The sequence below is a fragment of the Octopus bimaculoides genome, chromosome 10, assembly GCF_046866305.1.
Source record: "Octopus bimaculoides isolate indiv1 chromosome 10, ASM4686630v1, whole genome shotgun sequence".
Lineage (NCBI taxonomy): Eukaryota > Metazoa > Mollusca > Cephalopoda > Octopoda > Octopodidae > Octopus > Octopus bimaculoides.
Window position 1 is genome coordinate 86,778,108 of NC_142937.1, and position 23,005 is coordinate 86,801,112.

Here is a 23,005-nt window from a genome sequence, read left to right on the forward strand (position 1 = left end):
TGAAAGAGAGAGAGAAATAGAGAGAGAGGGAGAAACCAATTGCTAATGACAGAGAATGAGATACAAAGAGAAGCAAACATGCATTACTGTGAGAGAGATCATTTTAGGTTAAACATGCTTAGAATTTTTTTTCCAACTGATGGATCACCCCAACAAAGCCTAATTAGTGATAATTAACTAGATACTCATTAGAAAACATTATCTATTTTTCCTCATTTCTTGTTGGGGGCGTTACTTTTAATTTTGGTGTTATTCATTAACAAAAATGTGTCATTGATGAGAAGAGGATGCCAGATGCACATTATATAATGAACCAATTACATAACTTCTAAATATTCACTAGTCATGCTAGAAATAGCAACCAAATCCCCCTCATTTTTTTGTCCATCATCAGCATTTGAACATCTACATTTCAATGATTGCATCAGATAGAATGCATTCTATGGCTGGATGCCTTTCCTGTTGCCAACATCCCTATTTTCTCATAGCTAGACAGGTTTACATGGAAGGTTGGAAATAAAAGACACTATCTCTATGACAATGTTTGTCATAGAGATACAAACATGTATTTCTATGTTCAAATTCCATCGAGGTCAACTTTGCCTTTCATCCTTTCAGGGGTTGATAAATTAAGTACCAGTTGAGTACTGGGGTCGATGTAATTGACTAGTCTCTTCCCACAAATTTCAGGCCTTGTGCCCATAATAGAAATGATTGTTAATATATATATATATATATATATATATATGAGGAAATAATTTATTCTCTAATGCACAATAATGCTGAGAGAACAGCAGGAACAGGATAAAATATCTATATTTTGCAGAAAAATTTGTCAGCAGCCAGACATGAGACTCGAACTTACATCCCTCTGACTACCAGTCAGGTGCTTTACCATTATGCTAAACTGCCTACTGAGAAATTAATCTGCAATTTTTTTTGAACATATATAAATCTAGCTTTATATATATATATATATATATATATATATATATATATATATATTAGGGACAAAATCCAAAATTACAGGTAAAAACTCAATTAAAATCAATTTATAAAAAATTAAAATTAAATTGAGCTTTATAGATAAAATATATATAAAATATATAGTTTTAGGGAAAATAACCAAGTTTCAAGAACTCATCGATGAAAATCCACTATCACATATAGAAAAATTAACAATTAAAAGCAAAATAAATGAGTATAATATAAAGCAAAGTAAATATCATAAGATAAATATAATATAATATTATATTTATCTTATATTTACTTTGCTTTATATTATACTCATTTATTGTGCTTCTAATTGTTAATTTTTCTATATGTGATAGTGGATTTTCATCGATGAGTTCTTGAAACTTGGTTATTTTCCCTAAAACTATATATTATATATATATATATATATATATATATATATATATATATATATATATATCTGTCTGCCTGTCTATTTCTTTCAGTGAAAAAAGGGAATATGTCTTTAGAATACTTACTGTTGAGTGTCACAATAAAATACTCAGAACACTTTCCCACATCATTGACAGCAATGCACATATATTGTCCAGCATCATCTTTAGAAGGGTGATACACCGTTAACGTGTGTCTGTCCAGTTCATCTTTCTTAATCTCATATTTCTCACTGTCTCCCAGTTTCACAACTTCATATCCAACATGGAACCAAAACACGTCTGAAAATACAAGTTTCACATATTTAAGTAAGCCTTCAGCATTCACATTACTCTGTCAAATACAATCCTTATTTTTATTCTTTTTTTCTTTTACTTGTTTCAGTCATTTGACTGCGGCCATGCTGGAGCACCACCTTTAGTCAAACGAATCGACCCCCAGGACTTATTCTTTGTAAGCCTAGTACTTATTTTATCGACCTCTTTTGCCGAACAGCTAAGTTATGGGGATGTAAGAAAAGGAGATAGAGAAGTGAGATATTCACTTACCAATAGGCTCGGTCCCTTCAACCCGACAGTTCAGAATCAATGCTTCGCCCTCAACACCTGTTGTGCTCACAGGAGGAATTACAAATTTGGGGTCACCAGTTTCAGAAGGAATTGACTTTTCTTCAGGTTCAGGTAGGTTTTCAACAGTATTTATATTTTTTGATTTCAAACTGTCTACTTCATTTTGTGTCTTAGAAATGTCTGTTTTGGGAGAAAGGTCCCTGGAACTAGGGACAGTTTGAGAAGGACTATTGAAAGTGGCTACTATTGAGTTTGGTACACTTTCAGAAATATTATTTACAGTTGAGAGTATATCGAGGTCCTCTATTTCAGTCTCATCAATTTCAGAAAGATCAGACAAGTCATCAGCATCTCTGTAAGTAAAATAAATAAATAAATAGATAAATAAATAGATAGATAAATAAATAAATAAATAAATAAACCTGTGGATATTTATGAATGGAGTATGTGAGGAAGCATGGCTAAGTGAAGTAAGCATGGCTGTGTGGTTAAGAAGCTAGCTTCCCAACCCCTTGGTTCTGGGTTCAGTCCCACTATGTGGCACCTTGGGAAAGTTCCTCCTATGATAGTCCAAGGTCAACCTAAGCCCTGTGAGTGAATTTGGTGGACAGAAACTGAAAGAAGCCCATCATGTGTGTGTGTAGTTGTGTGGTAAGAAATTTGCTTCTGAACCACAAGGTTCCGTATGGTACCCTGATCAAGTGTCTTGTACTATAGCCCTGGACTGATCAGAGCCTTATGAATGGATAAAGCCCATCATCATCACCATTTAATGCCCATTTTCCATCCTGGCATTGGTTGGATGGTCTGACAGGGGCTGGCAAGCTGGAGGGATGCACCAGGCCCCAGTCATCTATGTTGGCATGAATTCTATAGCTGGATGCCCTTCCTAATGCCTATCACTTTACAGACTGAACTGGGGATTTCTTATGGTGCCAGCATAGATGCTTTTACACATGCCACCAGCACAGGTGCTTTTTTACATAGTGCTGGCATGGCTGCTTTTTACATATATATATATATATATATATATATATATTACGGAGATTTACTTGCATAGCAAGTGACTTGAACTGAGATCATGCAGCACAAAATTCTGTCAGTGATCAGGTCGCAGTCTCAAAGCAACGAAAATATTTTGGTAAATTAAATTTAAATGTTGAAGTGAATCTAACAGTTTTCATGTGTTTTTTAAATGGCTTATAAACACCTTCCATAATGCAACTGCACTCATCTCCACCATATGCACACTGTTATATTATGTGAAATATACTGGTGACATCTTGGTGCATTATATAAAAGTTGTTGTAGCTATTCCAGTACATTATATACAATATACTGTGGGTCTCTGATCACTTCATGAAATATCTAGTTACACAAATTGATCATCTACTGAAAAAGAAAAAAAAAAAAAATGTAACATACCTATCTCCAATTCTTGGAAATAAATTCTCTTCAGGTTGCGGTACCAAGACTGAATGGTTTGCTGGTATGTCGTCAAGACTGGCATTAGTATTCAGTCTCCGAAGAATCCAATTCCGGTCTCGAAATTTTGTCAGTCCAACATTCTCTTCATCTTTCACGTCTTCCTCATCAGCAGTTTCCTTAATAGGAGGCAAATTAAGGGAGAGATAATCTGGATCAATCTCTGGCGAATCTAATACCACATCATCTAAGTTGATGCCTTTATTTAGGGGTCTACCAGAGAGTTCACCATAAGCACTGCCTAGCTTTAGATTAGATGATTCCTTGTGCTCAACAACAGATTTTTTGATAGGTGGTTCATAAGTTATTACTTGTTCGTCTACATATTTGGGACATAATGGCTTCCTAATTGGTGGTGATTTATTTGGTGTTTTTAAATTAACGGCAGCAGTTTGACTGATGAGATTTTCTTGTGGTAGTTGGTAGTTTGGAATAATGGAGTTCTTATCAAGTGGTCCAGAATGAATAGTTAAATCTTTCAATCTTTGATTTTCTACAACCTGGCAGTGAAAAACAAAAAGAAAAAAGAAATTAAGAAATTCTTGGAATGACGGACATCTGACAAAGTTGAAAGAATGTGAGAAAACTTTATGAAATATTTTTACAATCTTCCCGCTATTGGATGAAGTTAAAATAATTGACAGAGAACATCACAGGAAAATACGAAAATTAAAAGAGGTTGCACATACGCTAGGACACAACAACTTCCTAAGCAGACCTAATGCAGATATGAATGTAATATGGGAACCAGTATTAAGGAAGGATAAAATACTAGGTTTATAAGCCCTAAAAATTCACTCTATTATTGCCCATGGGTATATAGCATAGTGGATAATAGCACGGGCTACTAACCCTTGGATTCTAAGTTCAATCCCAGTTAGGGACTTGAAAAATAATATTAACAGAAAAATAACAACAGCAACATACCGTAGGAATGAGGACAGTGTACCCCATTAGTCAAATAAAGGGTTCGAAATTCCATCAGAACACCTGATTATGGCTAGAGAGTACATCAGCCGAAACATTGTGATAACAACAAACAAGTCCATTGTAAATAATGTTTCCTTGTTTGTCTCTCACTGCTTGACAACTGGGTTGTTTGTTTGTGTCCCCAAAACTTAGTGATTTAGTGAAAGAAAAAAAGGAACTGATAAAATAAGCACTAAACTGAAAATAAATACTGGGGTCAGTTTTATTGACAAAAAACCCTTTAAGTGGGGCTTCGGGGGCTTCAGCATGGCCAAAGTCCATTGGCTGAAACAAGTAAAAGAATAAGAAAATAGTATTGTTATGAATGCTAAAGTTGTAAATCTGCAGTTATTGACAAAATTATGACAAAGTGAACTACATCCTGGGTGCCATGGATGGGGGGGACCCCTATGAGGATATCTTGAGTCAAGCATCATTAGATATTAGTTTATTCTTGAAACCGTCTTCAGTTTTGGAAACAGTAAAAGATTTTTTTTTTTTTTTTAATAGTTGTGACAACAGCAACAACAACGACGATCTGATAAAAATGAAAGAACAACCTTAGAAACAACAGCCTGTGCCAGTTGGTCCTCATAAGAATGGTGACCTTCGAAGGAGTCGTCAGAAAGTGATGATAGATCTGATACAGCTTCATCAGATGTCTGAGAAAAAAAAAGTCAAAAAAAATATGAAGTGATAATATAAATAAATAAATGAATAAATAATAAATAAATAAATAATAAATAAATAAATAAATAAATAAATAGATAAACAAACAAACATCAGAGATGCTCTTCCCCCATACAAAAATTGCAGGAGGTACCTAAAGATATTGTAAGTTCTTCTCTTGATGGGGACTAAAGCTATGGCAATTTTGGAGAAGCTTCTGTTTCTTGAACTGCTTTCTCAATGTCACAAGCATTTCACCCCTTACAAAGGAGTCCAATAGAATAAGTAGCAGGCTTAAAAGAAATTAAGTACTAGGGTCGATTCATTCCTAGCACAGCCGCAGTCTAATGACTAATCTAAAAGATAAAAGATATAGATATACATAAAGACATTTGAGAAACTTCGTAGTACTACACTATTTCGTTACCTCCCTTGTGCTTAATAAGGGAAATAACTCAAACTATCCAATTATAATGTCCGTGTTCTAATTATCTCCCCTTGTTTAACTGTAACGTATGATAAGCTTTCCTACTCTTAGGTACAAGACCCAAAATTTTGGGGGAGGGTGCCAGTCGATTAGATCGACCTCAGTACGCAACTGGTACCTAATTTATCGACCTCGAAAGGATGAAAGGCTAAGTCGACCTCGACGGTATTTGAACTCAGAACGTTTTTGCCAGCTCGCTGCCTTAAACGTTGTATGATAATGAATAAATTTATTGTATACAGTGCTCGGGTGAATTGCAGTGGCCGTGGTTCTCTACCTTTTGTAACTCAATACCACTTTTCGCTGAATAGCATCAGAGAACGGTCACAACAACAAAGAGATTATTGTAATCAAACGAAAGCTAATTTTGTGCCGTAGTTGTTATCGTAAAGTAAATACCACCATGACCGATATCAAAAATACAATGGAGAAGGTTAGCCATCGGATTTGGTTAAAAAGAGACGATGAGCGATGGCTAGAAGAATATTGATCTTTATTTGGTAAATTTTCAGATTAACACCCGCACAATCTTCACTAGGGTGTTAGGGTTTTAGGGTCAGGGTTACCCTAACCCTAACCCTGACCCTAAAACCCTAACCCTAACACCCTAGTGAAGATCATGCAGGTGTTAATCTGAAAAATTACCCTTTATTTAATAACCAGTTGATCTAGCAAGTGGGGCTTCATTGATGCCGTCGAGAGGTAGGCCCCGAAACGGCAAGCATTCTTTCCTGATGACCCCGTACACTTGCTGGCTTCGGGTATGCGGAGTTCTCGACAGGTGGCACTTGCATATGCAAGTTATTTTCAAAACAACATGTTCTTATATTATCTCATTCATTATATGTGTCGCTTTTCATGGACTTACGCTTTGTCAAAGTGTTTAAGTTTTTTTGGAAATTACTGAAGACGAAAAGGACTTTATAATGAAATGGTATAGTACCACAGTCCTATTCTTCCTCACTGATAACACATTTTATCTTTTATTTTCTACTTGTTTCTGTCATTAGACTGCAGCCATGCTGGGGCACTGCCTTGAAGAATTTTCTACCAAATCAATCGCCCCCAGAGCGTATTTCTTTGTTAAACCTGGTATTTATTCTATCTGTCTGTTTTGCCGAACTCCTAAGTCACAGGGATGTAAACACTGTCACGTGGTGGTGTGGTACACACACATACATACACACACACACACACACGGCAGGCTTCTTTTAGTTTCTATCTACTACATCCGTTTACAAGCCTCTGGTCAGCCTGAGGCTATAGTAGAACTGTGTGGTTAGGAAGCAAGCGTCTTACCACACAGCCACTTCTGCAATTGATCCCAACAAATATTTCTATCGAAAGTGTTTAAATTAAAATATAAATATTGTATCAAATTGAAATATTGTATTTCTAAGAAAACTTACAACCTCTCTAAATACCAGTCCTACCCTACTACCTCCAGCGCTCTCTCAATTTTTGCAATCCACTTGTGAACTCAAAATTCCCCTACCAAAGAGTCATTACTACCACTCTGCCACAAATAACAGCTATTTCCATTTTAAAGAAAGGACTGAAAAATGTAGTACCCAATATACAAAAAAAATAGGATGGTCACATATGGAATTCTTTCGATCAAAAGTGTAATTTATTAGTGTCTAATACAGATTGTTGTCACCAATTCTGGGAGCTGAACTCATGTCAGGAATCTTCCATGTAGTAGACCCCATATGAAGAAGCTTCCATGTAGTGGCTCAGCTTGCTAGAAGTAACAACTAAATTTCCCTCTAATCACACATTAGTCTTGAAAATAGGATACAGAGAATATTAAGTTTAGAAAGAAATATTATGGTTATGACTGGACTAGTGTTGACCATAGGACTACTTAGACAAGGTTGACCTAGGGTTAAACAGCATAGATAACAACCCATATTCACAATAGATAAACACAAGGGAAACAAGTTTTTTTAAAGATCAATATTAGTTGTTCATCAGTGGGCTTACCAGATCAACAGACTCTCCCAGATGATCCTCGACCAAGCGAGATACAATTTGTTTAACTTTCTGTGATGAAGCAGCAGAGTTCTCATCGTCTTCGAGATAGTCTGTAACAATAAACAAACAGTAGAAAATACATTGTGAATATTAGAAACAGACAAACATATTACCACTGAGTATGGTAGAATGGTATGGAGCCTGTTTTCGCTTGAATCATTTATCGTTTCAAGGTATTTTGAAATATATGGCAGTTGTAAAGAAAATGCTCGTCTTTGCATTTTTCCAATGATTTGTGCAAGTGACACATACAAAAATGGCTGCTTGTAAAGATCATGTTTTCCATTTCATTTTTGGCTCTCATGGGAATATTCCCAAATCTTAAACTTCATACAAATGAGGTCGCTCTAAGAACTATCCTCATGAAACTGTGTTATTGTTGAAGTAGTATTTAAAGAAACATTTTTTTTTTATATTTTAAAAACAATGTATGAATGTGTGTATGACTTCTTTTACACACACAAACTATAAAGATATGTAATAGGTACTCACTCTCAACAGCCAGCTGTAACCGCTGTGATAAATCAGACAACAATTCTCGAATACGGCTGCGATAATTAACCATTATGTCACCAACTGGAGAAAGAAAAGGGAGAATTTGATTAATATCATCATCATCATCATCATCATCATTATCACTGTTATCAACATAACCATTATCAGCATAATCATCATCATCAACATAATTACATTATCATCATCATCACCATGATTTTTAGTTACAATATTCTTATGCTACTGTTGTCATTAACAGTATACAGTGCTCAGGTGCACTATAACTCATCAGAGACGGTAGCCAAGAGTACATGTACATCATCATTTAACGTCCGCTTTCCATGCTAGCATGGGTTGGACGATTTGACTGAGGACTGGTGAAACCAGATGGCTACACCAGGTTCCAATCTGATTTGGCAGAGTTTCTACAGCCGGATGCCCTTCCTAACGCCAACCACTCCGAGGGTGTAGTGGGTGCTTTTACGTGCCAGTGGCACGAAGGCCAGTCAGGCGGTATTGGCAACGGCCACGCTCAAAATGGTGTATTTTACGTGCCACCTGCACAAGAGCCAGCCCAGCGGCACTGGCAATGATCTCGCTCGAAAGTCTTTACACGTACCACCAGCACAAGTGCCACAAAGGCGACGCTGGGCACAGGTGCCATCACGATTTCGCTTTCGCTTGCCCCAACAGGTCTTCGCAAGCCGAGTTTCGTGTCCAATGAAGGAGACGACGTTGGCGTGGGTGCCAGTCGTCGAATTTAGTTCGATTTAGGAAGTGAACAGTGAATGACACATTTTTTTAAAAGGCAGCTAGGGGGGGGGGGCATCAGGTGTACTTCAAGCGAATGATTTAAGAATGTTGTTTCTTTGTCAAGCAAGAATTACCATTCTTCTACAATGTCATGAGGAAGTAAACATTGTGCCAACTATGACTGCTCGTATCTTGGGTTGTTGCTCCAGAGACAGAATATAGTCAAAAACTCCCATTTGGGGTTAACGACAGAACTAGGTGGTGTAAGGGGCAAATGTGGTCACAGTTAATTTTGCTGCTGAGAGAAAACAGCAAGTCCTTTGCCCTCAAAAAAAATTTTTTCAGAATAGGAAGGTATTGGTTCAGTGTCTTGGTGACCAAGTTTGGATGAGGGTTTCAACTAAAAAGCTGATGAGTTGGAGCTGCTCACTGGTCCTCTGGGGCAGGGCTTAGACAGGACTAAACAGCATCACCACCACCACCTGTACTAACATCATAATATCGTCATCACTTCCACCACCTTCATCCCAGCTCTTCCCCTTTAAAAAATCCCAATAAAAGGTGTTATAAATACCATTTACAACCTTATCACTTTCCTAAATAAATAAATGTTGATGTTGTTTTTGTTGTTAGCTGTGCTTGGAGAAGAGAGGGTGTGGCAGTAGTGAGAGGTGGAAGGAATGTGTTTAATGTCAGAGGCGAGGTAGGTGGGGTGGGGTGGCACGGAGAGACGGCTTAAAAGACCATCAGATTAGTTATGCTCTATTAATCTGTTAACTCTAGTAATGTGACAGTAAGCATCACCATCATCATAATCAACATCATAAATAGCATAACCATCAGCAACAAGAGAGAGAGAGAGAGCCTTCATACAATGACACAACCTGCTAGAAATAGCAGACAAATCTCCCTCAAATCACACTCTATTGTCTTGCCAAAAAAAGAAAGAAGGAAGATTGTACAGAATGCTAAAATGGTCACAGATGGAATGCCACTGATCATAAGTTTCTCAATTAGAGCTCGCCTGGGGTTAAACAATGACAGCATTAACAAAAGGTCCTCTATGTGGTCAGCTAAATTTGTTAGAAATAGCAGTCAAACTTCTCTCACATTACAGAGAAACATTTTAAAAAGAGGATAGACATGTTAGATAATGAGGCCCAAGATAAGCTCTGCAGGAAAAAGTTGGGGTAGTCATGGCTAGAATGCTTTTGATCGTAAGTTTGCTTAATCCTTTTGCTGCTGTATTTTTGTTAAATATTGGACTGTGACCAAGCTGGTGCACTACTTTGAAGGACTTCAGTCAAACACATCAACCCCTGTGCTTACACGTTTTATTTTTTTTTGTGTGTTTTGAGATTTTTTTTAGATTTGGTATTTATTGTATCTTTCTTTTTTTTTGCCAAACCACTAAATCACAGGACATAAACAAACCAACACTGGTTGTCAAGTGCTGGTGGAGGACAAACACAAAGACAAACACACAAACACATGCACATATAAGACAAGCTTCCACACAGTTTCCATTATTTAACTGGAATTTGGAACATAAATTAACATTAAATTTTAAAGGAAAGTCCAAATGTAGATTACTTTAAAATATGAAGTACCATAGAATCAGGTTGGTCTCAGTAGGTAGGGGGACTCCGAAAGAGGTCTCAGAGTGTAGCGTCCCTGCCTTCTTGGGCTAGTTTTCCACCACATTTCTTAAAAATTGTGGTAGAGGCCTTGGTCTCGAGACTACTCATGTCTAGAAACTAAGGTTGGGGGTAAGCAAGGGTATGCTTCCTGTAGAAAATCCAGCTCCAAAAAAGCCTCAGGATAGCAAAGGAGAATGGGCACCAACCAGCCCACCCAAAGGTTGGGGTGGACTGCATCTGCCTACCTCAGTTGCTATGGCATTGAGGTAGATCCAGCCACCCCTGTTAGCGGGGACAAAACCCAAATTTAAAACATTGGATGATAGATGATGATAGAATCAGGTTGGTCTTGAGTTGCAAGAAATAACAACCAAATTTTCATCAGGAAGGACTTCAATTCAGCATTATAAGCTAATGAAATACTCATCAATTATATGGTATATTTGCAGCTTAACCTAATGAGTTACAGCTCTAAATTGTACAAGGAGAAGGAATGAGTATGTATGAAGTTCTTGCTTTTCTCAAGAGTATTAATAGCAGAATTGAAAAGAATATGCTTCAACCAGGAAACACAACCTTGTTCATAGACATGTCTCATCAAGGTCTTTCTGTTTGTCCCACAGAATAAATTACAATGTAGCTGAAATAAAACAACTTCACAACCAATTTAAAAAGCCAGTTAACTACAAGACATCCACACCTCCTTTCACAATACATGTAAATGTTGAAATTTGAAGAGCCATCCAACCTACTTCCACCTTAGACAGAGAGCCATAAAATTAAAATAACAATATAAAACTTTAGCATTAAAGTGTTGTTATAAACCCAATAAGAATAAAAGGTGTTGCTGGTATTGATCAGACACTTTAGATGAGATAAACTTTCCTTTATTCTGCTTGAGATGGGAGGAGTTGCTTTCTGTTTAATAGCTTCTGATCTATAAATGTAATCTGGAGACCACATCAAATAGATATTTCACAAACTACTGTTGCTATAAAGTATCATTTAAAACCACATTTGCAGCTGGTCACATGTACAGTCAGCCTATTATTTCTAAATCTCTCAACAAGAGACATTCAGTATCAGTACTCTAAAGCAAAGATTATTTGCCAACATAATGTGGCAGTCCTGGTTGGGACGAATATTACTGTTATTTAAACCTCAGGTTGGGATGAATGTTGAGAAAATGTTTCCTGGGGCTAAATTACATAAATATTCGTCCCAACCAAGACTGCCACATTATGTTTTCACCATCATCGCTTTAATGTTCATTTTCTAAGGTTGGTAAATGTGTTGGAAGGATGTAAAATAGAGTACACCGTCACCTCAATTTGACCTTTTGTTCATTTCATTTGTGAGAGAGGGTCACCATCTTAACTTCTGATCCCACCACAACTTCTTGTCTACCTCTTTCCTAACAGCACCCAACAGCATTCCTCTCTCTCCTCCAACTCCCGTTCCATAACCCTCAACTGTCCAGTCATACACACACAGTCAAGCCCCTCCTTCACAGATCATCAGATGTCTTCTTGAACCTTTTTTTTTATACCAGCCCTCCTGAAACTACCTCTGCTTCTATGACACAAAATCTTATATCATTAAAAGGTTTAAATCTAAATTATCCCATTCCCATTTTATACAAGAGCAATTTTGTTAAGTTATGTTCCAAAACACCAGTTTAATTATAACAAAGTTAGTTAATTTATTAAATCTACTCTCAAATTCCTGATTATTTTTTATATTAATTACAACACACGTAGGCAAGTGTCTAGTTAGAAATATAACCAAAAAAAAAAATTATGACCCAGTCACTTTCCTAGTTCACCTTGTGCCCTGTTTATTGCTGGGAAATAAGCCCTGTTTCATTATGTTTTTCTATGGTAATTTCACATCAACTTTTTTCCTTTCCGTTTTTGTTACATGTGATGACCTTTTCAAATATTGATGTTTTTTAAACCAAAAACCAGATTTCCTCTATTTTCCTTCCATGTTTTGTATTTTTTTATAACTTCTTTCACCTCTTTCTCTTCTTATTTTTGTGTTATTTTACAACATTTTCTTCCCTGTACTAACAAACGAGTGATGTTCTTTGTCCGGGTAATTGTTTTTGCAGCTGGATGCTAGCCCTTTCCTGTTTAGAGTGGAACCAGTTTTGTCAGTCAGGGGAATTGAGGTCTGCAGAGTTATCTACCTTACCTAGAGATCACCACACATCAAATGGTTGTAGCTGTGATGTGTAACTCTGTGTGTGGGGGGGGGATATTCTGGTACGTATTTCAGTGTGTATATATAAGTGAAGGTATGAAGCTCTGTTGTGTGGAGAGGGTTGAGGAGGGAAGAGGGGGAGGGGGAGGAAGAGGGGGAGGGGGGGAGGGGGGGGGGGAAGAGGGGGAGGGGGAGGAAGGGGGGAGGAAGGGGAGGAGAAAGGGGAGGGGGAGGGGGAGGGGGGAGAGGGAGGAGGAGCTGTCCTATATGTACTTACATGAAATATTTGACTGGTCATCATGGGATTGTTTTTCCAGAGCTTTCTGCATCTGACCAAGGAGAGTATCAAACTTAACCCGAAACTTCTTCTCTTCAATCTTCCGCGTGTTTTCAAATGCTTCTTTGTAAATGTCTGCAAAAAACAAAAAAAAGAAAACACAACTTTATTTATTTATTTATTTATTTATTTATTTATTTATTTATTCATTCATTTAATTTTGTTATTTTATGATTTTGCCGAGTGATTCTCAACCTTTTCTTAAACTTATGGTGCACCTCAAAGAAAGATTCTCTTGATACACTTTGTATGGAAAGTTACTCTTTTACTTGTTTCAGTCATTTGACTGCGGCCATGCTGCAGCACCGCCTTTAGTTGAGCAAATCAACCCTAGGACCTATTCTTTGTAAGCCTAGAACTTATTCTATCAGTCCCTTTGGCCGAACCGCTAAGTTACGGGGACGTAAACACACCAGCATCAGTTGTCAAGTGATCTTGGGTGGGGAGACAAACACACAAACACATACATACACATACATATATATCATCATTTCATTCATATTCATTTAATGTCCGCTTTCCATGCTAGCATGGGTTGGACAATTTGACTGGGGACTGGCTAACCGGATGGCTACACCAGACTCCATCTGATCAGGACAAATATCTGTCAAATGTAAATAATGTACATAATTCCTCATCTCTTAAATATAGAACTATATCTATCATGGTGTCAACTTTCACCTGTTTTCAAACAAGTTAATATTTCCCCATGGCCAGACGTTTTCTTGCAGACTACTAGAAATGAATGACAGTGCTTACATGACACTGACAATCATTTACAACTATGTGGCATCAAGACAAGGAGACTCAACTGTACACACACTCACACACACACATATATGCATACACACACACACACACACATACATTTTCATATATATATGTATGTACATATTTATACATATTTATACATATACACACATGATGAGCTTCTTTCAGTTTCCATCAACTGAAGCTATTTGCAAGGCTTTAGTCAACCCAAGGCTATAAGAAGACATTTAAATTCACCCCAGTATTTGACAAAAGTCAGCCTCATGGAAATTTGAACTCTGAATATAAGTAAACATAACTTAATAATTGTCTCTAATTTATTCACAAAACCAGCAGTTTTGAGAAGAGATGGGTTAATCGATACCTTCAAGTCCCAGTATTTGATTGATATGTTAATATACTGATCCCAGAGACACAAATGACAAATTTGACTTCAGTGAGATTTGAACTCAGAATATAAAAAGCCAGAACAAACACCACAAGGCATTTTGCCTATCACTTAACAATTCTTTCAATCTACTACCTTACCTCTAAAATTTAATATTGATCTTAATTCTTCCAAGCCTAAAACAATTATTGATTGAAGCGAAGACAGATCAAAGAAAACCAAGACTGGAAATTCAATAGTCAACAAATACAGGACGCTTAAGTACGTAAGTAAATTATACATTGCAAATTAAGTTCTGTTTAAACACTGCAGACAATTGATTGAACTTAAGAAATAATTTAAGGACACCCATGTACTACTAAGAACAGAAGACATATGGACACTTCATATCATACTCCATGGAAGCTACCTTGTGTTCTGTTAGTTAACTTAGACAACAGCTGGTGAAGAACTAGCACTAGCCATTCTGGGTGGTTATGTCTTTGAACTGATACAGCTATTTCTTACACAAGATATATATCACTAGATCTTAATGCTTGTCTATAATTATTCAAAATAACAGAGAAATGCTGTTTTGGTGTTGAGTAACTCTTATCAGCTTCTGCTTAAGTTTATCAATGGCATGGAACCAAGCCAATCAATCAGTTAAGAGCAGTACAGATGGACAGGTGGACAACCAATGCTGGTGTGTTTACGTCCTCGTAACTTAGCAGTTTGGCAAAAGAGACCAATAGAATAAGTACTAGGCTTACAAAGAATAAGTCTTGGGGTCGATTTGCTCAACTAAAGGCGGTGCTCCAGCATGGCTGCAGTCAAATGACTGAAACAAGTAAAAGAATAGAGAGTAAGAGAAAGAAGATGATCTTACCTTTTGTCTGAAATATTTTAGAACCATGGTTGTTTTTTGCATGTCTGATTGGATGTGTACCAATTTGTATCTCTTGAACTTTTGATATATCTCTTATTGGAAGATTCCAGGGTTGATACTGGCGTGGTGGTAGAATATCACTTGAGATAGAATCTAGAGATTTCGCTTTGGACAAGCTCGTTGTGGAAACGTTATCAAGAGATGGACTTTGAGGCAGATGGTGGTAGCTTCCATGGTTGCTTCGGTCAAGAGAGCGAGAACTTGTGGAAGAGTTAAGTTCTGAAAATTAACCAAAAAGAGAGAGAAAAAAAAGAGAAATATAATATTGTGTCATAGGGTCAATCTCTTTGTTCCAATAACAAAATTTAATTTATATCGATCACATCAGTGTGGAATTTTAAATTGATAAATGTTATGAATGTCAACTTAGTTATTTTTAAGGGAATTTTCAGGAAAACAACAAAACATTTACTGATGTAAAGGATCAATACTAAAAATAAAGTGAAATATATTATAAAATTATTTTTGGTCAAATATTAATTCTAAATTGATAAACCTGATATTTTGCATAAACAAAACATTAGTGTATGGAGGGAAAATTAAAAATATTAGAAGCTGAATTGTTAATTTAAAATTCAACAAAAAAAAAACATGGAATTTAATATTTTTTTTCTCTTAATTTAAATCAATAACATTTTTTAAATCTAATTTTAGTCCAAGTTTTTGGATCTTTTTTAAAACGGGGGCCACATTTTTCATTAACGAAACACTTTGAAACTTGGAACACTGGTAGAATGTGTCATATAAAACATCTTTTTCTCTTAGTCTTCTTAAAAAAAAAAGAAATCCATAAGTTATTCCATGTGAAAGTTGTCGTATTTCTGTAATTTCAACCAATCACTGACGTCCATTCAGCCGATATACATTAAGTGCCGACTACATAAACAAACGATTCTGAAACAATTAACCCTAACCCTAACCCTAGGGTTAGGGTTAGGGTTAGGGTTAAAGCAAATTTAAAATGAAAAAAGCAAATAAAACGAAGGTATGGAGATTAAATACGCTTTACATCGCTTAATCAGCCAAAGGAGTAAATATAAACAACTGAATACTTGTCAGTGATTGGTTGAAATTATCGAAATAAGACAATTTTTTACATGAAATAAATTCGAATACAAAAATATTTTTCTGTTCTATAACACAAAATAGATAAGTATACGAAGTTTGAAAGTCTTTCCGTACCAAAAACACTACATAAAACATTAATGAAAAATGTGGGCCCCGTTTTAAAAAAGATCCAAGTTTTTCAGTTTCAGATTTAGGTTCTTCTTCGGTTTCGAGATTTTTGCAACCTGAAATTTCATATATACTGAAAATTTTGAGTTCAAAGTTAGAAAATCCATTTTAGAATGAAGGATTACAATGAAATAAAATGAGATCTTAAATGATCTGCTGTTAAAAATTGGACCTTGATGGTAATCCAACTAAAACTAAAGAGAGCTGCTTGCTAGAAATAGTAAGCAAATCTCCGTCAAATTATAGTCTACCTTCTTAAAAAAAGGATCACCAATTGTATATGATTGTATGTGAAGGGAATTTTTATATATAAATATATAGGAGTAGCTGTGTGGTAAGTAGCTTGCTTACCAACCACATGGTTCCAGGTTCAGCCCCACTGTGTTGCACCTTTAGCAAGTGTCTTCTTCTATAGCCTCGGGCCCACCAAAGCCTCCTGCACTTATGATAACAACTCTGAGTTCTGAAATTAATCAATCCAGTTATGAGACTCAGAGGAGGTGCCAGCCCAAAGATGACATCAGTATTCAAAGTGAGGTAAGGCACCAAGCTAGCAGAATCATTAGCACGCCAGGCAAAATTCTTAGCAGCATTTCATCTTTACTTTCTGAGTTCAAATTCTGCCGAGGTCGCTTTTCCTTTCAGGTTCGATAAAATAATTACCGGTTGAGCACTGGGGTCAATGGAATCGATTCATCCCATCCCCCACCCCCTAAATTGCTGGCCTTGTGCCAAAATTTGAAACCAATATTCAATGCAAGGTCAAATGGTGGCCTTTTAGAGTTACAAGATACCCTCAAGCATAAACATTTGTGAGCACAGAAGAGGAATGCAACCTTCTCGGCACCAGACATGGCAATGGACCAAACATATTTGTTCAAAGAGAGATCTTTGGTCAAAGCCAAACATGCATTATTGCAAGGAATGTAACACCAATAAATTCAAAGACCAAGTCTTCAACAATACTTCAATGCTAATACTACTACTACTACTACTACTACTACTACTACTAGTATAAAATGCAACTCAGGATGAGGGAATAGCACTTTCAATGTTGATGTAAAATCAATTTTGTAAACCGTTTCTTTGTCATTCATTACTACACAATGTTGCCGCCAATTACTAAGACAATGTCCATTCCCCACAGAATAAAAATTCCAAGTCACAAATGAATGCCACTCAATTGTTCTACTTTCTTCTAAATTGATGAAAACAATTCTTCAAATTAATTTCATTGCTCAACAGTCTTGAACCAAAGAACTAGAATTATCTGTCTGGGAAGTTATGTATAGAGAAAGAATATGGAAGAGAAAAGAATTTGAGGAGTACATTTGCAAATTCTTTTGCTTGATTAAGCATCACACTCAGTGTGAATTTGTAGAGATGGTCGTTTCAGTTAATATCTTTCATTAAATTAGACGACAAAATTTTCAAAAGCTAATTATATATTTCAATTCAATAATGGAATATTTAGAAACTCAAGTAATATTTCAGCTGCACAGCACTGTTGCATGGTATGCAACAGAATCAATCGAGCAACTGCATAATAAAAATAGTTTGTGAAAGAGGAAAGTGAAGAGGGTTGGGTGGAGAGGGAGGCGAAAGAGAGAAGAGGATGTGGTGAATCAAGTGCAAGAGAGAAAAAGCTTGTGTAAGAAAAGGGGGAGAAAAATGCTTTGTGAGTGGATTTGGTAGATGGAAATTGAAAGAAGCCTGCTATGTGTGTGTCCTTGTGTTTGTCTTTCATCACTGCTGGGAATCGAAACCGCGAGTCCGCTGCCCTAACCACTGGGCCATTGCGCCTCCACTTAATAAATCGAGAACACTGTAATAACATTTAATATTTTGGAGACACACATCTAATGTATAATCAATTGTATGAATCAGACCTGTTTGTTACTAACAATACTGTGACTATTTAGATTAGGTGTATTAATACATACAAGCAGAGAAGACTTGTAAGACGACAATAGTTCTTTTATACTAATTAATATTATGTACGATCACACCTTCCTGAATACCATGAATAAATCTTTAAATAAATGTCAAACTACTTTTTGTGCGTATTTCAAAAATCTTGTCTAGCGACATTCTTCTTAGTGTCTGTGCCTGGGGAGTAGTAGCATTTGATGGGATAGGATTTAAAAGATTTCCAACAATTATCACATGGCTGTCCTGCATTCAGTTCAAAAAAGATTTGGAAGAACACATGATAAGTGAATTTATGCTGGAGAGGGATACACAGGCATTAGTGGGGTCACCAAGCAATTCACACGACAAAAAAGTGTGTTGTGAATGTGTGTGCATGTGTAAATGCAACTGTATAAAAAAAAATAACCCAGTATGTATTTATCATATTGAGCATATTGTGTGTGTGTGTGTGTGTGTGTGTGTGTGTGTGTGTGTGTTATTTCTTTATTACCCACAAGGGGCTAGACACAGAGGGGACAAACAGGGACAGGCAAATGGATTAAGTTGATTATATCGACCCCAGTGGCGTAACTGGTACCTATTTAATCGACTCTGAAAGGATGAATGGCAAAGTCGACCTCGGCAGAATTTGAACTCAGAACATAACGGCAGACGAAATACCACTAAGCATTTCACCTGGTGTGCTAACATTTCTGCCAGCTCACCACCTTTGTGTGTGTGTGTGTGTGTGTGTGTGTGTGTGTGTGTGTGTGTGTGTAATGTCATTACGTTCATATGCATGTACAATTTTATTTATTCATTTATTCCTATAGAAGTATGTGTATATATACACATACACATACAGCTTTTATATATTTAGATATAGGTGTACACACACACACACACACACACAAACACACACACACACACACACACATTTGTAAGTAAATGTTTTATTGTTTTTAAAATATTCTAAAATATCATTCATTTCTAATAAGACCTTCTGAGGGCAATTTACTTTATAGATGCTTACAGCCTACCCTGAATATTCCTCGTGGTACAATATGATTTCAGAAGCATTTTGCTGCAGTTTTCAGCGAATTGTTTAACCATGTCATATGCCCTAGATATTGTATGACAGAAATGAGAATTCATGCTGAGTGAGATGTACTGCAGCACTTCCTTCCATAAAAGTTACGAAACAGATTTCATAAATTTAGTTACTATAAGTATATTAACATTTTATCTTTTATAGTTTTTACAGAATATTGATTTATCTCATAACAGTCACAAATCAAAGCTTGCAATATCAGTGGAAAAATATAGTTGAGTGCTTAGTGAATGTAAACACTGCCACATAGCTGGGGGGGGGGGAGAAGTCAGTAACTGGTACCACCATGATTCTACAAAGTAGAATAGCAATAGACTAACATTTGACTAGATTTATATTGGTAAAAGATGTAAAAATTGGTAAAAAAAAAACCCCTCAAAACACCAATAAATTGCAGCTTTCAAACAAAGATTCCCTGTAGTATTTGTTCTGCCCGATTTGGATAGGCACTCCCTTGTCACTGTCAGCATTGAAAATGTGGAGTGCAATGTACCAGTGACTAATCCATTGGAAACATGTAACCAACAATGTCCTAATTCACAAATTTGACATAAATTTCAAAATGTAAAATACAATGAAACATCTTAAATGAACGCCACATGCCCATGGTTATATGGCATAGTGGTTAAGAGCGCGAGCTACTAACCCCAAGATTCTGAGTTCGATTCCAGGCAGTGACCTGAATAGTAATATTATTAATAATAATAATAATAACATTGAAAAATACCTTAGGAATGAATACTCAAGAACAGAAGGAAGAGTATTCAAATTGCTAACTAATCTTTCTACTGCTAAGTATGAATTAGGAATGGTCAAAGTTGTTGGCTAGAATTACTTCACAATAGTTCAAAATGCTGTGTTTGAAATCATATTTATTCCTGACCAATGATCATCCTTCAGAATATTTGCCACCAAATGAATAGAACAGAACAAACAAACAAACAACTTCTCAATTATGAATGGTGTCTGTGTGCATATTTAAGTAACTATGCAATTAAATCTAGATCATGTTGTTGTTTAGCCTCAAACCAACCACATGAATCTAGAAATATTTTCAAAAGAAGTTTTTAAGATTATTATAAAACTCATAAATTTCTGAGTCAGCACTGGTGAATCTGTGAATATAAATCTCCACTCCCATTATCAATGAAAGTGTTTAAATCTTTGTCATGGTAAGGACATGGGCTGAAACTATTTCCAGTTATAGTGAAAGAGAAAACTTCAAGAACAGCAAACAAATTTCTACTGGGAGCAATTGATATAATCCAAAATAAAAATCATGCTTAAAAATCAAGAAGCTTTTTTTTTTATTCAAAACTAACTCTGGAAAGTAATTTCAGGTTGCGCGATCGCCGGCGAGACAACTTTCCAATGTCAGGTTGAGTAGGAGGGTGCTACGGCATGCATGGAAGTCGTGGGTGCGAGCCTGGGTGAAGCCGAGTGCGGATGCAGATCTTGGTGGTAGTAGCAAATATTCAAATGGCTAGCAAGGGCGAATGGAGTGCAGTGGTATGGGCATGTGTTGAGGAGGGATGAGGAGCATGTTCTGAAGAAGGTGCAAGAGTTTGAGATAAATGGACAGCGAAAGTGAGGTAGAGCAAGGGAAATGTGGAGGGGACAGGTGGAGGAGGACACCGAAAACCAGGTGAGATGAAGTGAGGGTGGTTGCTATGGCACTGAGGTAGATCTAGCCACCCTCGTTAACGGGGACAAGGCTCTGTTGGGTATGAAAACTGCATTGTTGCTCCATGCAATAAGCTGATGAAAGAACACAGCAAGGCAATTATACTGTACCAAAAAAAAGGAAAGACATTAAATAATGTAGTTATAGATACATAATGTCTTCATTTTCTTTTTGCCCATGATTTTTTGAAATCATTAACTTGCAAACTATTCAAGATGAGCATTAATTACGTTGTTGATCTCACTAGTCTCAGAGACATTGGAAAGACCATAAACAGCTCTTCCTTCAGACCAAAACATAATGAAAAATGTATTTAAAAAACATAACAGAATGCTTAACCAGAGCTGAGCAAGGGACAAAATAACGAGTGTTACACTATAAACCAAATAATTCTGCAAACTTGAAATAAAGGTACCACAGGTTCTAAGTACTTTTATAATCTGCTTAATTATTGTCACAAACAATCTTCCAGAAAACCTCCTTCCTATTACTATCTTTAAAAGAGAGAGAGAGAGAGAGAGAGAGAGAGAGAGAGAGAGAGAGAGAGAGAAAGAGAGAGATGATATCAACACTCATTGTTCCTTCACCTCCCACACACAGCTGTTATCCAAGACACATAACACTAACTCTGAACTGTTTTCATAAACAAAGGCTGCAAAAATAACCTTTAATGAGGACATGACAATCACTATTTCTTCATCCTCATTTAACGTCCATGTTCCATGCTGGCATGGGTTGAACAGTTTGACAGGATTTGAAAGGGCCAAAAGTTGTATCAAGTTCCAAGGTCTGCTTTGGCATGGTTCCTACGACTGGGTGCCCTTCATAATGCCAACATGCTTTGCGGTACATGTTGGGTGCTTCTTTTCATGCTACTAGCTCGAATGAGATTATCATGCAGCTTCCAAGACTGCAAACTTTGAGGGGGCAGCTTTATACTAGGAAACGAAGGATAAAAGCATGGGCCAAAGTAGAATAGGGTTCTTGTTTTAAAATAAAGGGCTAGGAGCAATCAGGTGGAGCTGGAAAGTGAAAAAATAGTGGTGATGTGTCAGAATAAATATATAGATATAAGCACAGGTGTGGTTGTGTGGTAAGAAGCTTGCTTCCCAACCACATAGTTCCAGGTTCAGTCCCATGGCATGGCACTTAGGGCAAGTGTCTTCTGCTATAGCCTTAGGCCAACCAAAGCCTTGTGAGTGGATTTGTAGGTGGAAACTGAAGGAAGCCCATCAGTGTGTGTGTGTGTGTATATGCTTGTTCCCCCTACCCATCATCACTTGGTTTGTGTTTAAAAATTAATTGAAAGAAACACAGAGCATCTCAAAATAGATACAGTAACGAAAGGGTTAAACTAACTGACACTAGTATAACTCTCCAACTTATTGCTTTTCTATTTGTCGTATAATGCTAACTTTTATGAAGTACAAAAACCATAGCCTTCTTTTTTAGTCACCTATTATCCGCACAGTCATTTAACCTCAATATCATTCATATACAAAAGGTAATTATTTAGGTTCTAAATTAGTCTGTGTTCACTTTCTTTAACTTCATTCCTAAGATACACATTAGAATCAACAACACCCAGAAGTAATATAGAAAAAGACAAATTAGTTTACATAGTTATTATATAGATTAAATGCATTTAAATCTTGTGATTAGTATTATGATGGAAAAACACAAACGTATACACACAGAAGTTTGTACTGGCAGGAAATTAAAAACCTGGTAAGGTAAACAGAGAGAGTAACTGACAAAACAGGCCTTACAAGATTTCAGTGAAGTTGTACAGCCTAAGGGCTTATAATATAACAAACAAAAAAAAAGAGAGAAAGTGGCTTTTTGGTGTGGATAGAGACAGAGAGAGGAGAGAGTGGTAAGAGAGGAGGAAATAAGAGAGAAAGGCTAGAGAGAAAGAGAGGA

The 23,005-nt window shown here is 36.5% G+C and overlaps 1 protein-coding gene across 25 annotated transcripts in view; it reads right to left on the reverse strand.

Moving 5' to 3' along the window:
- Nucleotides 1–23,005, reverse strand: part of LOC106884266 (uncharacterized) — a 275,565-nt gene that overhangs the window by 73,708 nt on the left and 178,852 nt on the right. For 20 of the 25 annotated variants that reach the window (XM_089358952.1, XM_089358949.1, XM_089358953.1 and 17 more), the window contains 8 exons: nt 15,081–15,359; nt 12,994–13,128; nt 8,116–8,199; nt 7,573–7,673; nt 4,991–5,092; nt 3,402–3,961; nt 1,956–2,329; nt 1,494–1,688 (listed from right to left, as the gene is read on the reverse strand). In XM_089358952.1, coding sequence (XP_089215078.1) covers nt 1,494–1,688; nt 1,956–2,329; nt 3,402–3,961; nt 4,991–5,092; nt 7,573–7,673; nt 8,116–8,199; nt 12,994–13,128; nt 15,081–15,359 — 1,830 coding nt within the window. The remainder of the gene's footprint in view (nt 1–1,493; nt 1,689–1,955; nt 2,330–3,401; nt 3,962–4,990; nt 5,093–7,572; nt 7,674–8,115; nt 8,200–12,993; nt 13,129–15,080; nt 15,360–23,005) is intronic. The other 5 variants (XM_089358956.1, XM_089358947.1, XM_089358966.1 and 2 more) reach the window with 1 other exon arrangement.